The sequence below is a fragment of the Eulemur rufifrons genome, chromosome 2 (genome assembly GCF_041146395.1).
Source record: "Eulemur rufifrons isolate Redbay chromosome 2, OSU_ERuf_1, whole genome shotgun sequence".
Classification (NCBI taxonomy): Eukaryota; Metazoa; Chordata; class Mammalia; order Primates; family Lemuridae; genus Eulemur; species Eulemur rufifrons.
The window spans coordinates 58,632,064-58,653,271 of NC_090984.1; the positions used below are offsets into that span (position 1 = coordinate 58,632,064).

At 45.8% G+C, this 21,208-nt stretch overlaps 3 protein-coding genes and 1 pseudogene across 3 annotated transcripts; all 4 read left to right on the forward strand.

The window, feature by feature from the left end:
- Nucleotides 1–290: 290 nt before the first annotated feature.
- On the forward strand, nucleotides 291–767 carry LOC138398272 (non-secretory ribonuclease-like). The gene has a single exon (XM_069492591.1). The coding sequence runs from the start codon at nucleotides 291–293 to the stop codon at nucleotides 765–767; it is 477 nt and encodes a 158-aa protein (XP_069348692.1).
- A 4,235-nt stretch (nucleotides 768–5,002) lies between these two features.
- LOC138398276 (non-secretory ribonuclease-like) lies at nucleotides 5,003–5,614 on the forward strand. Its single transcript, XM_069492606.1, is given in 1 exon segment — nucleotides 5,003–5,614. A coding segment is annotated over 1 exon segment (612 nt).
- A 3,915-nt stretch (nucleotides 5,615–9,529) lies between these two features.
- LOC138398282 (non-secretory ribonuclease-like) lies at nucleotides 9,530–10,141 on the forward strand. The gene is given in 1 exon segment (XM_069492618.1): nucleotides 9,530–10,141. A coding segment is annotated over 1 exon segment (612 nt).
- Nucleotides 10,142–14,056: 3,915 nt separating this feature from the next.
- Nucleotides 14,057–14,668, forward strand: LOC138398289 (non-secretory ribonuclease-like; annotated as a pseudogene).
- The last annotated feature ends 6,540 nt before the right edge of the window (nucleotides 14,669–21,208 follow it).

Here is a 21,208-nt window from a genome sequence, read left to right on the forward strand (position 1 = left end):
GATCAGCTGCCCCTGAGTCTCAGGTCGACCAGCTGGATCACAGGAGCCACAGCACAGAGACTGAGTAAGTGTGACATCTAGAGCTGGGACAGGAGGAGCAGTGATGGGACAACAACTGAGGGAGGGGTGAGCTGAAGTGAGTGCCTAGGAGACATGGCACACTAGGGGACAGGAAGGGAAAGGAAATGGAATCCCAGTGTGACAGCAGAGGGGCCTGCAGACACTAAAGCATGTGTCATAACCAAAACAAATGCAGGAGCAGTTATTTCTCTTATTTCCTCACAGGAAACATGGTTCCAAAGCTGCTCGATTCCCGACTTTGTCTGCTTCTGCTGTTGGGGCTCATGGGAATGGTGGGCTCCTTCCATGCCGCACCTCCTGGTTTAACCCGGGCTCGGTGGTTTGAAATCCAGCACATACGTCCGATCCACGTCCTATGCGATAACGCAATGCGGGTAGTTAACAATTACACAGGACAATGCAAAGGCCAGAATACTTTTCTTCATACAGCTTTTGCTAATGTAGTTAATGTTTGTCATACCCGAAATAGAACCTGCCAAACAAGCAGAAGTACAAATTGTCATCAAAGTTTGCTCCCGGTGCCTTTAACCTATTGTAACCTCATAAGTCCATGGGCTCCTGTTGCAAACTGCAGATATGCACAGACGTTTGTTTGGAAGTTCTATGTGGTTGCTTGTGATGGAAGATCTCCAAAGGACACTCCCATGTATCCAGTGGTTCCAGTTCACTTGGATACAACCTTCTAAGCCGCTATGTCGGCACTTCATGTCATAGCTCATCTGCCAGGCTTCACGATCACAGCCAAGAAGCCATCCCTCCACACACCCTGAGCATCAGCATCTGTCCTCTCAGTCTACGAATTCCCTGAAGCTTTCCTGAACTCATGGGCCTTTTGGACCTTGCAATAAACTTCTTTGCAGAATCATCAAGGAGTCCCTTTGTGTCATTTTTGCCATTCTACTATCATTTAGTCTCAATCTGCTCTAGAGACTTTTCCCTTCCTCTAGCCTGAGATCTGTGGGAAATAGAGAGATGTGAAGATAAGAGATTTTGCATCATGAAACAACACAGACATCCCTCTCCCTGCTTTAGGCCAAGAAGCTGAGGTTTCAGTTGCTATCTGCCAACTGACAAAGATCCTCTCCTTGACTACACCTTAGTCATGTTCCTCTGAACCCTCTTCACAAGTAGGTCCTTAGCTTGGGCTTCATTGTCCTTCACCACAGAGTCCAGTTTTAACAGAAATCCTCCTAACTCAGCCTACTGTGAATCTCTCACCCTCTAGAGCTGACCAAATTCCTCATTCCCTGCCAGCCCCCATGTGTTATCTGATCACCCTGGCCTGCCTTCAAACAAACAAACAAATAAACAAAAAATCCAATGTCTAAGCTCTTTATATGTCAGGAAAAAAAAGAGAAAAAAATCCAATGGAGTCAATTTAGCAATGATCCCACTAGCCTTGATATCTCCCATTGGTAACCTTCCCTCCACCAACCCCCACCCCACACACACCAACCTATAACTTGTGTGTAGATTCCCACTTGTCCTAGTTGTATTCCAGAGTCGAGCCCAGTTTGGCACTGAGGTCTCATTTACCCTACTGAAACAGTCCCTGAGTAAATCTGGTTTTGATGCTTTAGCTATAGTCTAGTTCTGGTTTTCTTTGACATTATTTCCATCCCAAGAGATACAGGGGCCCAGGAACAAGTAGAAAATGAACATGTTTGATTCTGACTGATTTATGAATCATAAATGTTATGATAGAATTGAGATTTAGAGTACAAAATAAACAAAAAGGAAATAAAAAGAGATAAGAATACTATAAATGTAGTGAAAGCAAAAGAAAACAGGAAAAATTTAGCCTCAGAGATATTTCTTTTAAAGGAGTGCATCAATTTTTCCTTTATTAGTAATTCTACTCGGGGTGAATCCAGGCTTTGACTCAGATCTGGAATGAGGTAAATTGGTCAGGACAATATGGACAGAGTCTAGTACTGCCTGGAGGAGCAGTGGCCATCTTTCCCCACAGCATCCACGTCCTGGGGAAGAGGGCAGCTGGACACCTGGTGGGAAGGGGAGGGAGGAAGACATGGAAGTGGGAGCTCTAACCAAGGCCAGTCGTCTCCTGCCCACTCTGCCTCCATAGCTGTCCCCAACGGTGAGTCATCTATTCATTCAAAACCTGTCAGGAAGGACACCGGCTCCAGGATTGGGGATCTGTAGACCCAAGAGACAAGACATGGGTAATGAGAGCCCCCACCCTGCCTCCATTATGGGGCTGCACTCAGGAATCCATGAGAAACAGGAAGAGAAAGTCCCTTACAAGCTATGGACACGTGCAGCTTTCAAATGAGTGTTCTGGTGACACAGTGGGTCTTTTTGGAGTGCCTCACTCAGAATACAACGGAGGTGCCATGTCATCAAATCTGCATCTTTGTCCTTCAATCTGAGATTCCTGACTTCCATTTTTCTGCTTTTCTTCCAGGTCCTCAGAAACAGCAATTTCCATTCCTCCCACCACTCCATAATCTCAGTAATTCTTGTTCTTATTAGTAGCAGAAACAGCAGCTGCATTTGAGCCTCTCCTCTGGAGGAGCCATTGGAGATTTTCCTTCTCCTGGGGGCAGGGGAGGGGGTGTCTGGGACTCAAGGGTTTGCTCAGGAAAACTGGGTTTGGGGGATTCCAGTGCTCACCAGAATCCGCTGACTTTAGGTAAAATAGGAAGTGGCATGAAGTGAACTCACTCTTCCAACAACCTCGGAGCAGCAGAGGAGGGGGTGGGGCACTGCAAAGCTGGAGAGAGACGGAGTGAACCTTCATCTTTATTTCTGTCCTGTGAAGAAAGATGGAGTGAACCTCCATTGCCTGTGTTAGCAGATCATGTGTCTCTTCCTAGCCAGGGATGCCACATCTCTAACACCCTAGAATAGAGGGATCACTCGTCTGCCCCACGTCTTCTCCACCTTGAGTCCTATCCCCTCGCCTGTCATTCATTCATTCACTCATTCAGTCATCCAGCAGACATCTATTGAGCAGATAGTGTGTTCCAGGCACGGTTCTACCAAGGTGACAGCGCAACAGAACAAAGACAGGCCGCTGCTCTCCTGGTGCCACATTCTACTGGGATAAGAATTAATGTACAAAATTGCTTTAAAGCATACAAAATTATGTTAGGTGTCAGGAGGAAAATACACAGCACAGTACGCAGAAAATTACACAGAGTGGTACAATGTGGAGGTGCTGGGAGTGTCATGGGAATGATACAGCAGGGTGGGACCAGGAAAGGCCCATCTCAGGGAATGAAATCTGAAGAAGATGACCAGGAGCCAGTCATGCAGACACCAGGGGATAATCAGCCCAGCACTGAGAGAGACAGAAACAGAGACAGAGTTCAAATAAACTCGGAGACCTCAGCACACAAGCTGGGGAGCTCCACATAGAATGGGACTTACCAGTGACATCCAGATACAACATGAAAACAGCCAGCATGATGGGCTGGGCCAGCACTTACACTTGGTTACTTCTTGTGCCCAGGGGTAGTCAGGAGTCTCCTCCAGATCCCACTTTTCTGACACCAAACTATTAAAAAGTAATTTGAGGAACAATAAAATTTAAAGAGTTTATTTGATACCAAGTAATTGGCCTCCGTGGAAAAAAAATTTTTTTAATTAAAAGAAAAAAGTGTTTAGTGGAGTAAGTAGCAATTTATGCATTTGAAACACAAACCAAAAGAGGTTTAATATTCTCATGACTAGCATCAGGGGCAAGTTTTTATTAGGAAAATGTGGAAGCTAAATAAACTGATTGATTGCAAATACAAAATTGTCTTTTTTAGTTCATCTTGTCAGAAAGACCGTACTTATTAATACATGGTCATATACTAGTTGGCTGATTATGATTGGCTGAGGTTAAGTTTTATTTCTGTCTAACATAAACCTTTACCAGAATGGACCGTGGTTAAGTTTTGCTTATCTTTGCAGTTTAAGCAAGTCTAAGTCTATTTTTAATGCCTACTTGGCTTTAGAAAACAGAGCACTAGGTTAGAATCCTTTATGGCACCTAATGTTCATTCTCTGCCAGATTTTACAGAATGACTTTCCTCTGAATGTCTTCAGGTTATGTGACTTTACACCAAATGGAAGCAATAATCAGAGCAAGAATTAAAAGAAGAGAAAAGTAAATATAATGCAAGATGAGTAAAGAAAAAAAACACTCAAACATATGTAATAAACTATTTTAATTACCGGCAGAACTTTGAGCAGCAAGAAACTCTTAACTCAAGTTTACTGCATGAGATGGGGTGATGAGATGGAGAACATTTGTGTGAGGAGCCAGGGGTAATACTATAAACAAAAGGAGGACCTGGGCTTCTGCTGTGCAAACAGCCCTCCCTGGCTCAGTTTGTTCTGAGTATTTGTTCTAGCCTGCCTTTATGGATCACCATCCTGTAGAAGCAGTTATAACGTCTGTGTTCATTCTGCAGCCAGAATATATTTTTCATCAACAGAGTCGAGATCCACTAGCAAACCTCTAGCCTGCACAGGATGCCTTAGATCTGTTATAACAAAGCAACAGTAGTGCTGTCTTTGGATAGTCCTTAGTCAGTCAAATGATCAAACAAAAAGCCTCATTGCACAACTGAGCCAATCGGGAGGCTCAGACCTTCCTGGCTCTACCAGCCCCACCCACCCAGGCTAGTCTATATTTACAGTTCCAACTAAGGAGGGACCAGCTGTCCCTGAGCCCCAAGACCTGCTGGATCACAGGAGCCACAGCACAGAGACTGGGTAAGTCAGTGACCCCTGGAGCTGGGACTGGAGGAGCAGTGATGGGACAGCAACTGAGGGAGGGGTGAGCTGGAGTGAGTGCCTAGGAGACATGGCACACTATGTGGACAGCAAAGGGGCCTGCAGACACTAAAGCATGTGTCATAATCGAGACAAATGCAGCAGTTACTTCTCTTCTTTCCTCACAGGAAACATGGTTCCAAAGCTGCTTGATTCCCGACTTTGTCTGCTTCTGCTGCTGGGGCTCATGGGAATGGTGGGCTCCTTCCATGCCGCACCTGCTGGTTTAACCCGGGCTCAGTGGTTTGAAATCCAGCACATAAATATGACCCATGCCCAATGCGATAATGCAATGCGAGTAGTTAACGGTTACACAGGACGATGCAAAGGCCAGAATACTTTTCTTCATACAACTTTCAAGGATGTAGTTAATGTTTGTGGTACCCCAAATATAACCTGCCTTACAAGCAAAAGTACGAACTGTCATAATAGTTCGATCCGGGTGCCTTTAACCTATTGTAACCTCACAAGTTGACCGACTCCTGTTGCAAACTGCAGATATGCACAGACATCAGCACAGATGTTCTACATCGTTGCTTGTGATAAACGATCTCCACAGGACTCTCCCACGTATCCAGTGGTTCCAGTTCACTTGGATGGGACATCACAGCTCCTGGATCAGCATGCTGTGCCGTGCCTCGTCTGCCAAGCTCCACAGTCCAGGAGTCTCTATGTGTCTATTTTTGTGACTCTTCTATCATTTAGTCACAATCTGCTCTAGAGACTTTCCCTTCCTCCAGCCTGAAATTTGTGGGAAATAGAGAGATGTGAAGATAAGAGACTTTGCACCATGAAACAACACAGACATCCCTCTCCCTGCTTTAGGCCAAGAAGCTGAGGTCTCAGTTGCTATCTGCCAAATGACAAAGACTCTCTCCTTGACTACACCTTAGTCATGCTCCTCTGAACCCTCTTCACAAGGAGGTCCTTAGCTTGGGCTTCATTGTCCTTCACCACAGAGTCCAGTTTTAACAGGAATCCTCCTAACTCAGCCTACTGTGAATCTCTCACCCTCTATAGCTGACCAAATTCCTCATTCCCTGCCAGCCCCCATGTGATATCTGATCACCCTGGCCTGCCTTCAAACAAACAAACAAAATCCAATGGAGTCAGTTTAGCAACGATCCCATTAGCCTTGATATCTCCCATTGGTAACTTTCCCTCCACCAACCCCCACCCCACACACACCAACCTATATATAGCTTGTGTGTAGATCCCCACTTGTCCTAGTTGTATTCTAGAGTGGAGCCCAGTCTGACACTGAGATCTCATTTACCCTACTGTAGTAGTCCCTGAGTAAATCTGGTTTTGATGCTTTAACTATAGTCTAGCTCTATTTTCTTTGACATTATTTCCATCCCAAGAGATACAGGGGCCCAGGAACAAGTAGAAAATGAACATATTTGATTCTGACTGATTTATGAATCATAAATGTTATGATAGAATTGAATTTTAGAATACAAAACAGAAAAAAAGGAAAGAGAAAATGATAAGAAGGTTATAAATGTAGTGAAAGCAAAAGAAAACAGGAAAAATTTAGCCTCAGAGATATTTCTTTTAAAGGAGTGCATCAATTTTTCCTTTATTAGTAATTCTACTCGGGGTGAATCCAGGCTTTGACTCAGATCTGGAATGAGGTAAATTGGTCAGGACAATATGGACAGAGTCTAGTACTGCCTGGAGGAGCAGTGGCCATCTTTCCCCACAGCATCCACGTCCTGGGGAAGAGGGCAGCTGGACACCTGGTGGGAAGGGGAGGGAGGAAGACATGGAAGTGGGAGCTCTAACCAAGGCCAGTCGTCTCCTGCCCACTCTGCCTCCATAGCTGTCCCCAACGGTGAGTCATCTATTCATTCAAAACCTGTCAGGAAGGACACCGGCTCCAGGATTGGGGATCTGTAGACCCAAGAGACAAGACATGGGTAATGAGAGCCCCCACCCTGCCTCCATTATGGGGCTGCACTCAGGAATCCATGAGAAACAGGAAGAGAAAGTCCCTTACAAGCTATGGACACGTGCAGCTTTCAAATGAGTGTTCTGGTGACACAGTGGGTCTTTTTGGAGTGCCTCACTCAGAATACAACGGAGGTGCCATGTCATCAAATCTGCATCTTTGTCCTTCAATCTGAGATTCCTGACTTCCATTTTTCTGCTTTTCTTCCAGGTCCTCAGAAACAGCAATTTCCATTCCTCCCACCACTCCATAATCTCAGTAATTCTTGTTCTTATTAGTAGCAGAAACAGCAGCTGCATTTGAGCCTCTCCTCTGGAGGAGCCATTGGAGATTTTCCTTCTCCTGGGGGCAGGGGAGGGGGTGTCTGGGACTCAAGGGTTTGCTCAGGAAAACTGGGTTTGGGGGATTCCAGTGCTCACCAGAATCCGCTGACTTTAGGTAAAATAGGAAGTGGCATGAAGTGAACTCACTCTTCCAACAACCTCGGAGCAGCAGAGGAGGGGGTGGGGCACTGCAAAGCTGGAGAGAGACGGAGTGAACCTTCATCTTTATTTCTGTCCTGTGAAGAAAGATGGAGTGAACCTCCATTGCCTGTGTTAGCAGATCATGTGTCTCTTCCTAGCCAGGGATGCCACATCTCTAACACCCTAGAATAGAGGGATCACTCGTCTGCCCCACGTCTTCTCCACCTTGAGTCCTATCCCCTCGCCTGTCATTCATTCATTCACTCATTCAGTCATCCAGCAGACATCTATTGAGCAGATAGTGTGTTCCAGGCACGGTTCTACCAAGGTGACAGCGCAACAGAACAAAGACAGGCCGCTGCTCTCCTGGTGCCACATTCTACTGGGATAAGAATTAATGTACAAAATTGCTTTAAAGCATACAAAATTATGTTAGGTGTCAGGAGGAAAATACACAGCACAGTACGCAGAAAATTACACAGAGTGGTACAATGTGGAGGTGCTGGGAGTGTCATGGGAATGATACAGCAGGGTGGGACCAGGAAAGGCCCATCTCAGGGAATGAAATCTGAAGAAGATGACCAGGAGCCAGTCATGCAGACACCAGGGGATAATCAGCCCAGCACTGAGAGAGACAGAAACAGAGACAGAGTTCAAATAAACTCGGAGACCTCAGCACACAAGCTGGGGAGCTCCACATAGAATGGGACTTACCAGTGACATCCAGATACAACATGAAAACAGCCAGCATGATGGGCTGGGCCAGCACTTACACTTGGTTACTTCTTGTGCCCAGGGGTAGTCAGGAGTCTCCTCCAGATCCCACTTTTCTGACACCAAACTATTAAAAAGTAATTTGAGGAACAATAAAATTTAAAGAGTTTATTTGATACCAAGTAATTGGCCTCCGTGGAAAAAAAATTTTTTTAATTAAAAGAAAAAAGTGTTTAGTGGAGTAAGTAGCAATTTATGCATTTGAAACACAAACCAAAAGAGGTTTAATATTCTCATGACTAGCATCAGGGGCAAGTTTTTATTAGGAAAATGTGGAAGCTAAATAAACTGATTGATTGCAAATACAAAATTGTCTTTTTTAGTTCATCTTGTCAGAAAGACCGTACTTATTAATACATGGTCATATACTAGTTGGCTGATTATGATTGGCTGAGGTTAAGTTTTATTTCTGTCTAACATAAACCTTTACCAGAATGGACCGTGGTTAAGTTTTGCTTATCTTTGCAGTTTAAGCAAGTCTAAGTCTATTTTTAATGCCTACTTGGCTTTAGAAAACAGAGCACTAGGTTAGAATCCTTTATGGCACCTAATGTTCATTCTCTGCCAGATTTTACAGAATGACTTTCCTCTGAATGTCTTCAGGTTATGTGACTTTACACCAAATGGAAGCAATAATCAGAGCAAGAATTAAAAGAAGAGAAAAGTAAATATAATGCAAGATGAGTAAAGAAAAAAAACACTCAAACATATGTAATAAACTATTTTAATTACCGGCAGAACTTTGAGCAGCAAGAAACTCTTAACTCAAGTTTACTGCATGAGATGGGGTGATGAGGTGGAGAACATTTGTGTGAGGAGCCAGGGGTAATACTATAAACAAAAGGAGGACCTGGGCTTCTGCTGTGCAAACAGCCCTCCCTGGCTCAGTTTGTTCTGAGTATTTGTTCTAGCCTGCCTTTATGGATCACCATCCTGTAGAAGCAGTTATAACGTCTGTGTTCATTCTGCAGCCAGAATATATTTTTCATCAACAGAGTCGAGATCCACTAGCAAACCTCTAGCCTGCACAGGATGCCTTAGATCTGTTATAACAAAGCAACAGTAGTGCTGTCTTTGGATAGTCCTTAGTCAGTCAAATGATCAAACAAAAAGCCTCATTGCACAACTGAGCCAATCGGGAGGCTCAGACCTTCCTGGCTCTACCAGCCCCACCCACCCAGGCTAGTCTATATTTACAGTTCCAACTAAGGAGGGACCAGCTGTCCCTGAGCCCCAAGACCTGCTGGATCACAGGAGCCACAGCACAGAGACTGGGTAAGTCAGTGACCCCTGGAGCTGGGACTGGAGGAGCAGTGATGGGACAGCAACTGAGGGAGGGGTGAGCTGGAGTGAGTGCCTAGGAGACATGGCACACTATGTGGACAGCAAAGGGGCCTGCAGACACTAAAGCATGTGTCATAATCGAGACAAATGCAGCAGTTACTTCTCTTCTTTCCTCACAGGAAACATGGTTCCAAAGCTGCTTGATTCCCGACTTTGTCTGCTTCTGCTGCTGGGGCTCATGGGAATGGTGGGCTCCTTCCATGCCGCACCTGCTGGTTTAACCCGGGCTCAGTGGTTTGAAATCCAGCACATAAATATGACCCATGCCCAATGCGATAATGCAATGCGAGTAGTTAACGGTTACACAGGACGATGCAAAGGCCAGAATACTTTTCTTCATACAACTTTCAAGGATGTAGTTAATGTTTGTGGTACCCCAAATATAACCTGCCTTACAAGCAAAAGTACGAACTGTCATAATAGTTCGATCCGGGTGCCTTTAACCTATTGTAACCTCACAAGTTGACCGACTCCTGTTGCAAACTGCAGATATGCACAGACATCAGCACAGATGTTCTACATCGTTGCTTGTGATAAACGATCTCCACAGGACTCTCCCACGTATCCAGTGGTTCCAGTTCACTTGGATGGGACATCACAGCTCCTGGATCAGCATGCTGTGCCGTGCCTCGTCTGCCAAGCTCCACAGTCCAGGAGTCTCTATGTGTCTATTTTTGTGACTCTTCTATCATTTAGTCACAATCTGCTCTAGAGACTTTCCCTTCCTCCAGCCTGAAATTTGTGGGAAATAGAGAGATGTGAAGATAAGAGACTTTGCACCATGAAACAACACAGACATCCCTCTCCCTGCTTTAGGCCAAGAAGCTGAGGTCTCAGTTGCTATCTGCCAAATGACAAAGACTCTCTCCTTGACTACACCTTAGTCATGCTCCTCTGAACCCTCTTCACAAGGAGGTCCTTAGCTTGGGCTTCATTGTCCTTCACCACAGAGTCCAGTTTTAACAGGAATCCTCCTAACTCAGCCTACTGTGAATCTCTCACCCTCTATAGCTGACCAAATTCCTCATTCCCTGCCAGCCCCCATGTGATATCTGATCACCCTGGCCTGCCTTCAAACAAACAAACAAAATCCAATGGAGTCAGTTTAGCAACGATCCCATTAGCCTTGATATCTCCCATTGGTAACTTTCCCTCCACCAACCCCCACCCCACACACACCAACCTATATATAGCTTGTGTGTAGATCCCCACTTGTCCTAGTTGTATTCTAGAGTGGAGCCCAGTCTGACACTGAGATCTCATTTACCCTACTGTAGTAGTCCCTGAGTAAATCTGGTTTTGATGCTTTAACTATAGTCTAGCTCTATTTTCTTTGACATTATTTCCATCCCAAGAGATACAGGGGCCCAGGAACAAGTAGAAAATGAACATATTTGATTCTGACTGATTTATGAATCATAAATGTTATGATAGAATTGAATTTTAGAATACAAAACAGAAAAAAAGGAAAGAGAAAATGATAAGAAGGTTATAAATGTAGTGAAAGCAAAAGAAAACAGGAAAAATTTAGCCTCAGAGATATTTCTTTTAAAGGAGTGCATCAATTTTTCCTTTATTAGTAATTCTACTCGGGGTGAATCCAGGCTTTGACTCAGATCTGGAATGAGGTAAATTGGTCAGGACAATATGGACAGAGTCTAGTACTGCCTGGAGGAGCAGTGGCCATCTTTCCCCACAGCATCCACGTCCTGGGGAAGAGGGCAGCTGGACACCTGGTGGGAAGGGGAGGGAGGAAGACATGGAAGTGGGAGCTCTAACCAAGGCCAGTCGTCTCCTGCCCACTCTGCCTCCATAGCTGTCCCCAACGGTGAGTCATCTATTCATTCAAAACCTGTCAGGAAGGACACCGGCTCCAGGATTGGGGATCTGTAGACCCAAGAGACAAGACATGGGTAATGAGAGCCCCCACCCTGCCTCCATTATGGGGCTGCACTCAGGAATCCATGAGAAACAGGAAGAGAAAGTCCCTTACAAGCTATGGACACGTGCAGCTTTCAAATGAGTGTTCTGGTGACACAGTGGGTCTTTTTGGAGTGCCTCACTCAGAATACAACGGAGGTGCCATGTCATCAAATCTGCATCTTTGTCCTTCAATCTGAGATTCCTGACTTCCATTTTTCTGCTTTTCTTCCAGGTCCTCAGAAACAGCAATTTCCATTCCTCCCACCACTCCATAATCTCAGTAATTCTTGTTCTTATTAGTAGCAGAAACAGCAGCTGCATTTGAGCCTCTCCTCTGGAGGAGCCATTGGAGATTTTCCTTCTCCTGGGGGCAGGGGAGGGGGTGTCTGGGACTCAAGGGTTTGCTCAGGAAAACTGGGTTTGGGGGATTCCAGTGCTCACCAGAATCCGCTGACTTTAGGTAAAATAGGAAGTGGCATGAAGTGAACTCACTCTTCCAACAACCTCGGAGCAGCAGAGGAGGGGGTGGGGCACTGCAAAGCTGGAGAGAGACGGAGTGAACCTTCATCTTTATTTCTGTCCTGTGAAGAAAGATGGAGTGAACCTCCATTGCCTGTGTTAGCAGATCATGTGTCTCTTCCTAGCCAGGGATGCCACATCTCTAACACCCTAGAATAGAGGGATCACTCGTCTGCCCCACGTCTTCTCCACCTTGAGTCCTATCCCCTCGCCTGTCATTCATTCATTCACTCATTCAGTCATCCAGCAGACATCTATTGAGCAGATAGTGTGTTCCAGGCACGGTTCTACCAAGGTGACAGCGCAACAGAACAAAGACAGGCCGCTGCTCTCCTGGTGCCACATTCTACTGGGATAAGAATTAATGTACAAAATTGCTTTAAAGCATACAAAATTATGTTAGGTGTCAGGAGGAAAATACACAGCACAGTACGCAGAAAATTACACAGAGTGGTACAATGTGGAGGTGCTGGGAGTGTCATGGGAATGATACAGCAGGGTGGGACCAGGAAAGGCCCATCTCAGGGAATGAAATCTGAAGAAGATGACCAGGAGCCAGTCATGCAGACACCAGGGGATAATCAGCCCAGCACTGAGAGAGACAGAAACAGAGACAGAGTTCAAATAAACTCGGAGACCTCAGCACACAAGCTGGGGAGCTCCACATAGAATGGGACTTACCAGTGACATCCAGATACAACATGAAAACAGCCAGCATGATGGGCTGGGCCAGCACTTACACTTGGTTACTTCTTGTGCCCAGGGGTAGTCAGGAGTCTCCTCCAGATCCCACTTTTCTGACACCAAACTATTAAAAAGTAATTTGAGGAACAATAAAATTTAAAGAGTTTATTTGATACCAAGTAATTGGCCTCCGTGGAAAAAAAATTTTTTTAATTAAAAGAAAAAAGTGTTTAGTGGAGTAAGTAGCAATTTATGCATTTGAAACACAAACCAAAAGAGGTTTAATATTCTCATGACTAGCATCAGGGGCAAGTTTTTATTAGGAAAATGTGGAAGCTAAATAAACTGATTGATTGCAAATACAAAATTGTCTTTTTTAGTTCATCTTGTCAGAAAGACCGTACTTATTAATACATGGTCATATACTAGTTGGCTGATTATGATTGGCTGAGGTTAAGTTTTATTTCTGTCTAACATAAACCTTTACCAGAATGGACCGTGGTTAAGTTTTGCTTATCTTTGCAGTTTAAGCAAGTCTAAGTCTATTTTTAATGCCTACTTGGCTTTAGAAAACAGAGCACTAGGTTAGAATCCTTTATGGCACCTAATGTTCATTCTCTGCCAGATTTTACAGAATGACTTTCCTCTGAATGTCTTCAGGTTATGTGACTTTACACCAAATGGAAGCAATAATCAGAGCAAGAATTAAAAGAAGAGAAAAGTAAATATAATGCAAGATGAGTAAAGAAAAAAAACACTCAAACATATGTAATAAACTATTTTAATTACCGGCAGAACTTTGAGCAGCAAGAAACTCTTAACTCAAGTTTACTGCATGAGATGGGGTGATGAGGTGGAGAACATTTGTGTGAGGAGCCAGGGGTAATACTATAAACAAAAGGAGGACCTGGGCTTCTGCTGTGCAAACAGCCCTCCCTGGCTCAGTTTGTTCTGAGTATTTGTTCTAGCCTGCCTTTATGGATCACCATCCTGTAGAAGCAGTTATAACGTCTGTGTTCATTCTGCAGCCAGAATATATTTTTCATCAACAGAGTCGAGATCCACTAGCAAACCTCTAGCCTGCACAGGATGCCTTAGATCTGTTATAACAAAGCAACAGTAGTGCTGTCTTTGGATAGTCCTTAGTCAGTCAAATGATCAAACAAAAAGCCTCATTGCACAACTGAGCCAATCGGGAGGCTCAGACCTTCCTGGCTCTACCAGCCCCACCCACCCAGGCTAGTCTATATTTACAGTTCCAACTAAGGAGGGACCAGCTGTCCCTGAGCCCCAAGACCTGCTGGATCACAGGAGCCACAGCACAGAGACTGGGTAAGTCAGTGACCCCTGGAGCTGGGACTGGAGGAGCAGTGATGGGACAGCAACTGAGGGAGGGGTGAGCTGGAGTGAGTGCCTAGGAGACATGGCACACTATGTGGACAGCAAAGGGGCCTGCAGACACTAAAGCATGTGTCATAATCGAGACAAATGCAGCAGTTACTTCTCTTCTTTCCTCACAGGAAACATGGTTCCAAAGCTGCTTGATTCCCGACTTTGTCTGCTTCTGCTGCTGGGGCTCATGGGAATGGTGGGCTCCTTCCATGCCGCACCTGCTGGTTTAACCCGGGCTCAGTGGTTTGAAATCCAGCACATAAATATGACCCATGCCCAATGCGATAATGCAATGCGAGTAGTTAACGGTTACACAGGACGATGCAAAGGCCAGAATACTTTTCTTCATACAACTTTCAAGGATGTAGTTAATGTTTGTGGTACCCCAAATATAACCTGCCTTACAAGCAAAAGTACGAACTGTCATAATAGTTCGATCCGGGTGCCTTTAACCTATTGTAACCTCACAAGTCGACCGACTCCTGTTGCAAACTGCAGATATGCACAGACATCAGCACAGATGTTCTACATCGTTGCTTGTGATAAACGATCTCCACAGGACTCTCCCACGTATCCAGTGGTTCCAGTTCACTTGGATGGGACATCACAGCTCCTGGATCAGCATGCTGTGCCGTGCCTCGTCTGCCAAGCTCCACAGTCCAGGAGTCTCTATGTGTCTATTTTTGTGACTCTTCTATCATTTAGTCACAATCTGCTCTAGAGACTTTCCCTTCCTCCAGCCTGAAATTTGTGGGAAATAGAGAGATGTGAAGATAAGAGACTTTGCACCATGAAACAACACAGACATCCCTCTCCCTGCTTTAGGCCAAGAAGCTGAGGTCTCAGTTGCTATCTGCCAAATGACAAAGACTCTCTCCTTGACTACACCTTAGTCATGCTCCTCTGAACCCTCTTCACAAGGAGGTCCTTAGCTTGGGCTTCATTGTCCTTCACCACAGAGTCCAGTTTTAACAGGAATCCTCCTAACTCAGCCTACTGTGAATCTCTCACCCTCTATAGCTGACCAAATTCCTCATTCCCTGCCAGCCCCCATGTGATATCTGATCACCCTGGCCTGCCTTCAAACAAACAAACAAAATCCAATGGAGTCAGTTTAGCAACGATCCCATTAGCCTTGATATCTCCCATTGGTAACTTTCCCTCCACCAACCCCCACCCCACACACACCAACCTATATATAGCTTGTGTGTAGATCCCCACTTGTCCTAGTTGTATTCTAGAGTGGAGCCCAGTCTGACACTGAGATCTCATTTACCCTGCTGTAGTTGTCCCTGAGTAAATCTGGTTTTGATGCTTTAACTATAGTCTAGCTCTATTTTCTTTGACATTATTTCCATCCCAAGAGATACAGGGGCCCAGGAACAAGTAGAAAATGAACATATTTGATTCTGACTGATTTATGAATCATAAATGTTATGATAGAATTGAATTTTAGAATACAAAACAGAAAAAAAGGAAAGAGAAAATGATAAGAAGGTTATAAATGTGTGAAAGCAAAAGAAAACAGGAAAAATTTAGCCTCAGAGATATTTCTTTTAAAGGAGTGCATCAATCTTTCGTTTATTAGTAATTCTACTCGGGGTGAATCCAGGCTTTGACTCAGCTCTGGAATGAGGTAAATTGGTCAGGACAATATGGACAGAGTCTAGTACTGCCTGGAGGAGCAGTGGCCATCTTTCCCCACAGCATCCACGTCCTGGGGAAGAGGGCAGCTGGACACCTGGTGGGAAGGGGAGGGAGGAAGACATGGAAGTGGGAGCTCTAACCAAGGCCAGTCGTCTCCTGCCCACTCTGCCTCCATAGCTGTCCCCAACGGTGAGTCATCCATTCATTCAAAACCTGTCAGGAAGGACACCGGCTCCAGGATTGGGGATCTGTAGACCCAAGAGACAAGACATGGGTAATGAGAGCCCACACCCTGCCTCCATTATGGGACTACACTCAGGAATCCATGAGAAACAGGAAGAGAAAGTCCCTTACAAGCTATGGACACGTGTAGCTTTCAAATGAGTGTTCTGGTGACACAGTGGGTCTTTTTGGAGTGCCTCACTCAGAATACAGCAGAGGTGCCATGTCATCAAATCTGCATCTTTGTCCTTCAATCTGAGATTCCTGACTTCCATTTTTCTGCTTTTCTTCCAGGTCCTCAGAAACAGCAATTTCCATTCCTCCCACCACTCCATAATCTCAGTAATTCTTGTTCTTATTAGTAGCAGAAACAGCAGCTGCATTTGAGCCTCTCCTCTGGAGGAGCCATTGGAGATTTTCCTTCTCCTGGGGGCAGGGGAGGGGGTGTCTGGGACTCAAGGGTTTGCTCAGGAAAACTGGGTTTGGGGGATTCCAGTGCTCACCAGAATCCGCTGACTTTAGGTAAAATAGGAAGTGGCATGAAGTGAACTCACTCTTCCAACAACCTCGGAGCAGCAGAGGAGGGGGTGGGGCACTGCAAAGCTGGAGAGAGATGGAGTGAACCTTCATCTTTATTTCTGTCCTGTGAAGAAAGATGGAGTGAACCTCCATTGCCTGTGTTAGCAGATCATGCGTCTCTTCCCAGCCAGGGATGCCACATCTCTAACACCCTAGAATAGAGGGATCACTCGTCTGCCCCACGTCTTCTCCACCTTGAGTCCTATCCCCTCGCCTGTCATTCATTCATTCACTCATTCAGTCATCCAGCAGACATCTATTGAGCAGATAGTGTGTTCCAGGCACGGTTCTACCAAGGTGAGAGCGCAACAGAACAAAGACAGGCCGCTGCTCTCCTGGTGCCACATTCTACTGGGATAAGAATTAATGTACAAAACTGCTTTAAAGCATACAAAATTGTGTTAGGTGTCAGGAGGAAAATACACAGCACAGTACGCAGAAAATTACACAGAGTGGTACAATGTGGAGGTGCTGGGAGTGTCATGGGAATGATACAGCAAGGTGGAACCAGGAAAGGCCCATCTCAGGGACTGAAATCTTTTCATCAGAAGCAGCAGGTCACCAAGGGAAAGACACTGGGGCGGAGGGTGGGGGTGGGGAACTCATCTCAACACCAAGAGAAAGGGACAGAGAAAGAGTTCAGAGGTCCTGACATTCACAGAGCCTTGGCATGTTAGTATAATAAAAGTTGGTCTGGCAGGACAAGAACACTTTAGCCATGAGTATTAATGACAGCAATTAATGAGGTTCAGACCCTTCACACCTGTGAAGTTGCAAGAGTAAGTTCTTAGTGGGGCAAACGTTGAGCATGTTAAATATGAGAATAATGTGACCTAAAGATCAGGCTAGCTGCCGTGTGGAACAGGACTATTTGGATGACAATATTATCGAATTGAACTGGAGTCTGCTTATCCCATGCAGTAAAGCCAGATTTGCAGTGGGAGAAAGGGGCATTTTATTGTATGTTGCCAAGTACACAGAACAGGCAATTAGCACTTAAGATCTGAACTCCACGATGGCTTATAAGGAAGGGTTTTTAAAGGCAGAGGTACATTTCAGGAAAGCAGAAGTTGTAAGCAAAATCATAAAACCAGTACATAGAGGTTATACATTGGTTTGGCTCAAAAAGGTGGGATATCTTGAAGCAGGGTCTTGCGGGTCAGAGGTAGATTCAGAGATTCTTTGATTCCTCTAGGTGTGACTCTCTCCAGGACCCTCAGGAAGAAATTTAGAACAAAGTACAGCAGTCAGAGTGGTCTACGTGATAGCAGCTGGCATTTTCCATTTGGTGAGGATTTCTGAAAAACAAGTCAAGAACATAATTTAAGATGTTATCTTTTAGTTTCTATAGGGAACCAAAATACCTTGTGACTCTGGAATACTTGGGAGACTGTTGTTACTATCTTCTCTTTTACCAGGTAGCTCATTTTCTTTGCAATGCTAGGTAGGTCCCTGGGATTTCCCTTGAAGGGACTCAAACTTCTTTTTTGCTTCCATGTTTGAGGGTTCTGGCAGGCCCCTAAGAAGAATCCCTGCTCCATCTCAACAAGAGTGGAAGTGGGAATACCAGTGAGGAGCTGACAGTGTCCAGGCCAAATAACAGCACATAGACTAGAGTATTAGCAGGGACATTGAAGATAAGGTGCAGATTCAGAACAGATGTTCAAGGAAGAATCAACAGGCCCCAGTGGAGAACTGGAAGTTGAGGGAGAGGGAAACAGAGGAGTCTTCCAATACTAGTAAATCACATCATCGTCCTCTCATGTTGCAGTCTGATCCTAATCCCCTCCCTGTATCCATGGATACATTTGCTCTCACGCAAATCCCTCAGACCAGTTCCTCCTCTGTCCGTTATGGGAGGTGGTGGGCACCGAGGGCTTCTTACGGGTGCATGTTCCCTTCTCCCTTTCTGACCTTTCCCAGATTGAAAAGCACTTAGGTTCATTTTCTAATGACCCTGTAGCCTATACCAAAGAGTTCCCCTACTTGACACAGGTATATGACCTTACCTGGCATGACATTTTTGTTATGCTATCCTCTACCCTTACTACTGATGAAAAGGAGCGCATCTGGGCAGCAGCTCAGGGACATGCTGACCAAGTCCATCTTACGGACCGCTCTATGCCAGTGGGGGCCGAGGCTGTCCCTCGCAAAGGGCCAGAGTGGGAATACCAACTCGACACCCCGACTGGCCAGGAGGGCAGGAAACGGCGGAACTGCATATTGCGGTGTGTCCTTGCCGGCCTCCAGGCCGCCGCCCACCGTGCTGTAAATTATAATAAACTCAGGGAAATCACTCAAAGGGCAGATGAAAACCCCGCAGCCTTTCTCTGCCGCCTTACAGATGCCCTTATCCAATATACCCACCTAGATCCTACCTCCCCCACGGGCACTACTGTCCTTGCAACTCACTTTATTACTCAGTCCTCCCCTGCCATCAGAAAGAAACTCAAAAAGGCAGAGGAGGGCCCTCAGACCCCTATCTGAGACCTGGTGAACATGGCATTTAAAATCTTTAATTCCCGAGATGAACAGGCAAAGGCCCAAAAGGAGGCCTGTGACGGCCAAAAGGCACACCTGCGGGCCTGAGCTTTGGTTGCAGCCCTGAGGCCGGTGGGACTTGCAAAGCCAGCGACCTCATCTAAGGCAACCAGCCACACTCCATCAGGCACCTGCTTCAAGTGTGGTAAGGAAGGACACTGGGCCAAGCGGTGCCCACAGCCACGTCCACCCACCACACCTTGCCCGGCATGTGGTCAAGAGGGACACTGGAAAAGTGACTGCCCCCCGGGACAGAAGTCCAGAGAGCCAGTCCTTCCATCCTTAGACCTGCCAATGGCAGTTTTGGATCTGGCTGCCGAAGACTGAAGAGGCCCCTACTTGGCGACCCCAACCACCCTCGCCAAGCCCAGGGTAACAATCAAGGTAGCGGGTAAGGCAGTGTCCTTTCTGGTTGACCCAGGGGCTACCTACTCTGTCCTGCCTTCTTTTTCAGGCCCTACTCATCCTTTCCAGGTGTCATCATGGGTATTGACGGCAATCCCTTTCAACCCCCCACCACTGGTCCCCTAACCTGTCTAATAGGTGACTGTCCCATCACCCATTCCTTCCTTATCATGCCCTCCTGTCCGGCTCCACTATTGGGAAAGGACCTATTAACCAAATTAGACACACCCTCCACTTTTCCTCCGGGGCCTCTGCCCTTCTTCCTCTATCTCTCTCTCTCCAGATTCCTCAGCTCCGCCCACAGCCTTTCCCGCCTTACCAAGCCCTACATACCCTCTCCAGTCTGAACTGGTAGACCCCCAAGTTTACGTTAAAAAATTATGTGTGTAATTTTGTCTAATTCAGAGGTTGTTTAGAAACTGATTCAAAGCATGGATTTGGAGGAAAAATAAAACTAAGATAGAAGGTAACTGGCAAGATGGAGAAAAAGACGTAGAAAGACTATGAACATGGAAATGTATTTTTGTTAAGAAAGATCAGCAAGAGAATAATTTGTGTGGAGAAAGATCTTATGTAGTGACTTTTTGTCCTGGAACAGAATGGCTGGTTATTTGAGAAAGAGGAAATTTAGGACAAAAAAAAAAAAAAAAAAGCCCAAACATGTCGTAGATGGTCTGTGTAGGTTGTGATGCAGTTCGTGGAAGAAATTTATGAAAGAATTTTGTGTATGGTTGAGTCGGCTATAATTAAAGGAGAAAAGGTTTGGTTAAAATCACAAGGTATTCTTGAAATCTTGGTTTGCTTTTAACAAAACCACTAAAGTGCTTTGATTCTAGATCTACTGACAGCTGAAAAAGGAAGGACCTGCATCTTCCTTCAGGAGGAATGCTGCTACTATGTCAGTGACAGGCCCCCTCCAAAGTTTAGCTGTCTAAGCCTACTGTCACATACCTTGGACTTCGTCTCACCCCCACTTCCCGTCATCTCACTGTTAATCGCCAGCAGGCCCTTCGTGACCTCCAGGCTCCCACCACTGCTGAACAAATTCTATCCTTCCTCAGGTTTGTTGGTTTCTTCTGACACTAGATCCCCAACTTTTCTCTCCTTGCCAAACACCTCTCTGAGGCAGCACGTGATGCCTCCGCTGGCCCTCTGTTAAACCCTCAGGCTGTCTGCCGCCATTCCTAAAACTTCGCAACTCTCTCTTACAAGCACTCCCCCCAAGACTCCTTCATCCTAAAAAATCCTTTTATCTCTACACGGATGAGCGCCAGGGCCTGGCCCTCGGTGTCCTCACTCAACCTCTGGGACCTACTGCCATTTCCACCCCAGTGGCCTACTTATCCAAACAGCTGGACACTACAGTCCATGCCTGGCCACCCTGTCTCTGCGCTTTAGCCGTGGCCACTACTCTCACCAGGGAGGCCCTTAAACTCTCCCTGGGACAGGACTTACGTGTCTTCTTCACCCACCGTTTACAGGACCTTCTAACTCACCACTCTTTAGCCCTCCTCACTCCATCTAGACTACAGGAATTCCATCTCTTGTTTATAGAAAATTCCACCATTACTTTATCTCAATCCCCAACTCGAAACCCTGCCACTCTGCTCCCCATTCCCTGCCTAACCGTGTCCTCACACTCCTGCTCAGAAGTGGTTGAAGCCTCCACTACCCCTAGACTCGATCTGTCAGATGAACCACTTCCTACAGAGAACTTAACATTTTTGTTGATGGCAGCTCAGTCACAGGTGAGGACGGCCGGGCAGCCTATGCCATTGTTTCTGCCTCTCAGGTAACAGAAGCCTCCTGTCTTCTGGAGGGCACCACCCCCCAAAAGGCAGAACTCATTGCTCTCACCCGAGCCTTACACCTAGCCAAAGGCAGAATTGTA

Coding starts and splice junctions, on each gene's coding strand:
- LOC138398272 (XM_069492591.1), top strand. CDS start 291: ATGGTTCCAAAGCTGCTCGATTCCCGACTTTGTCTGCTTCTGCTGTTG.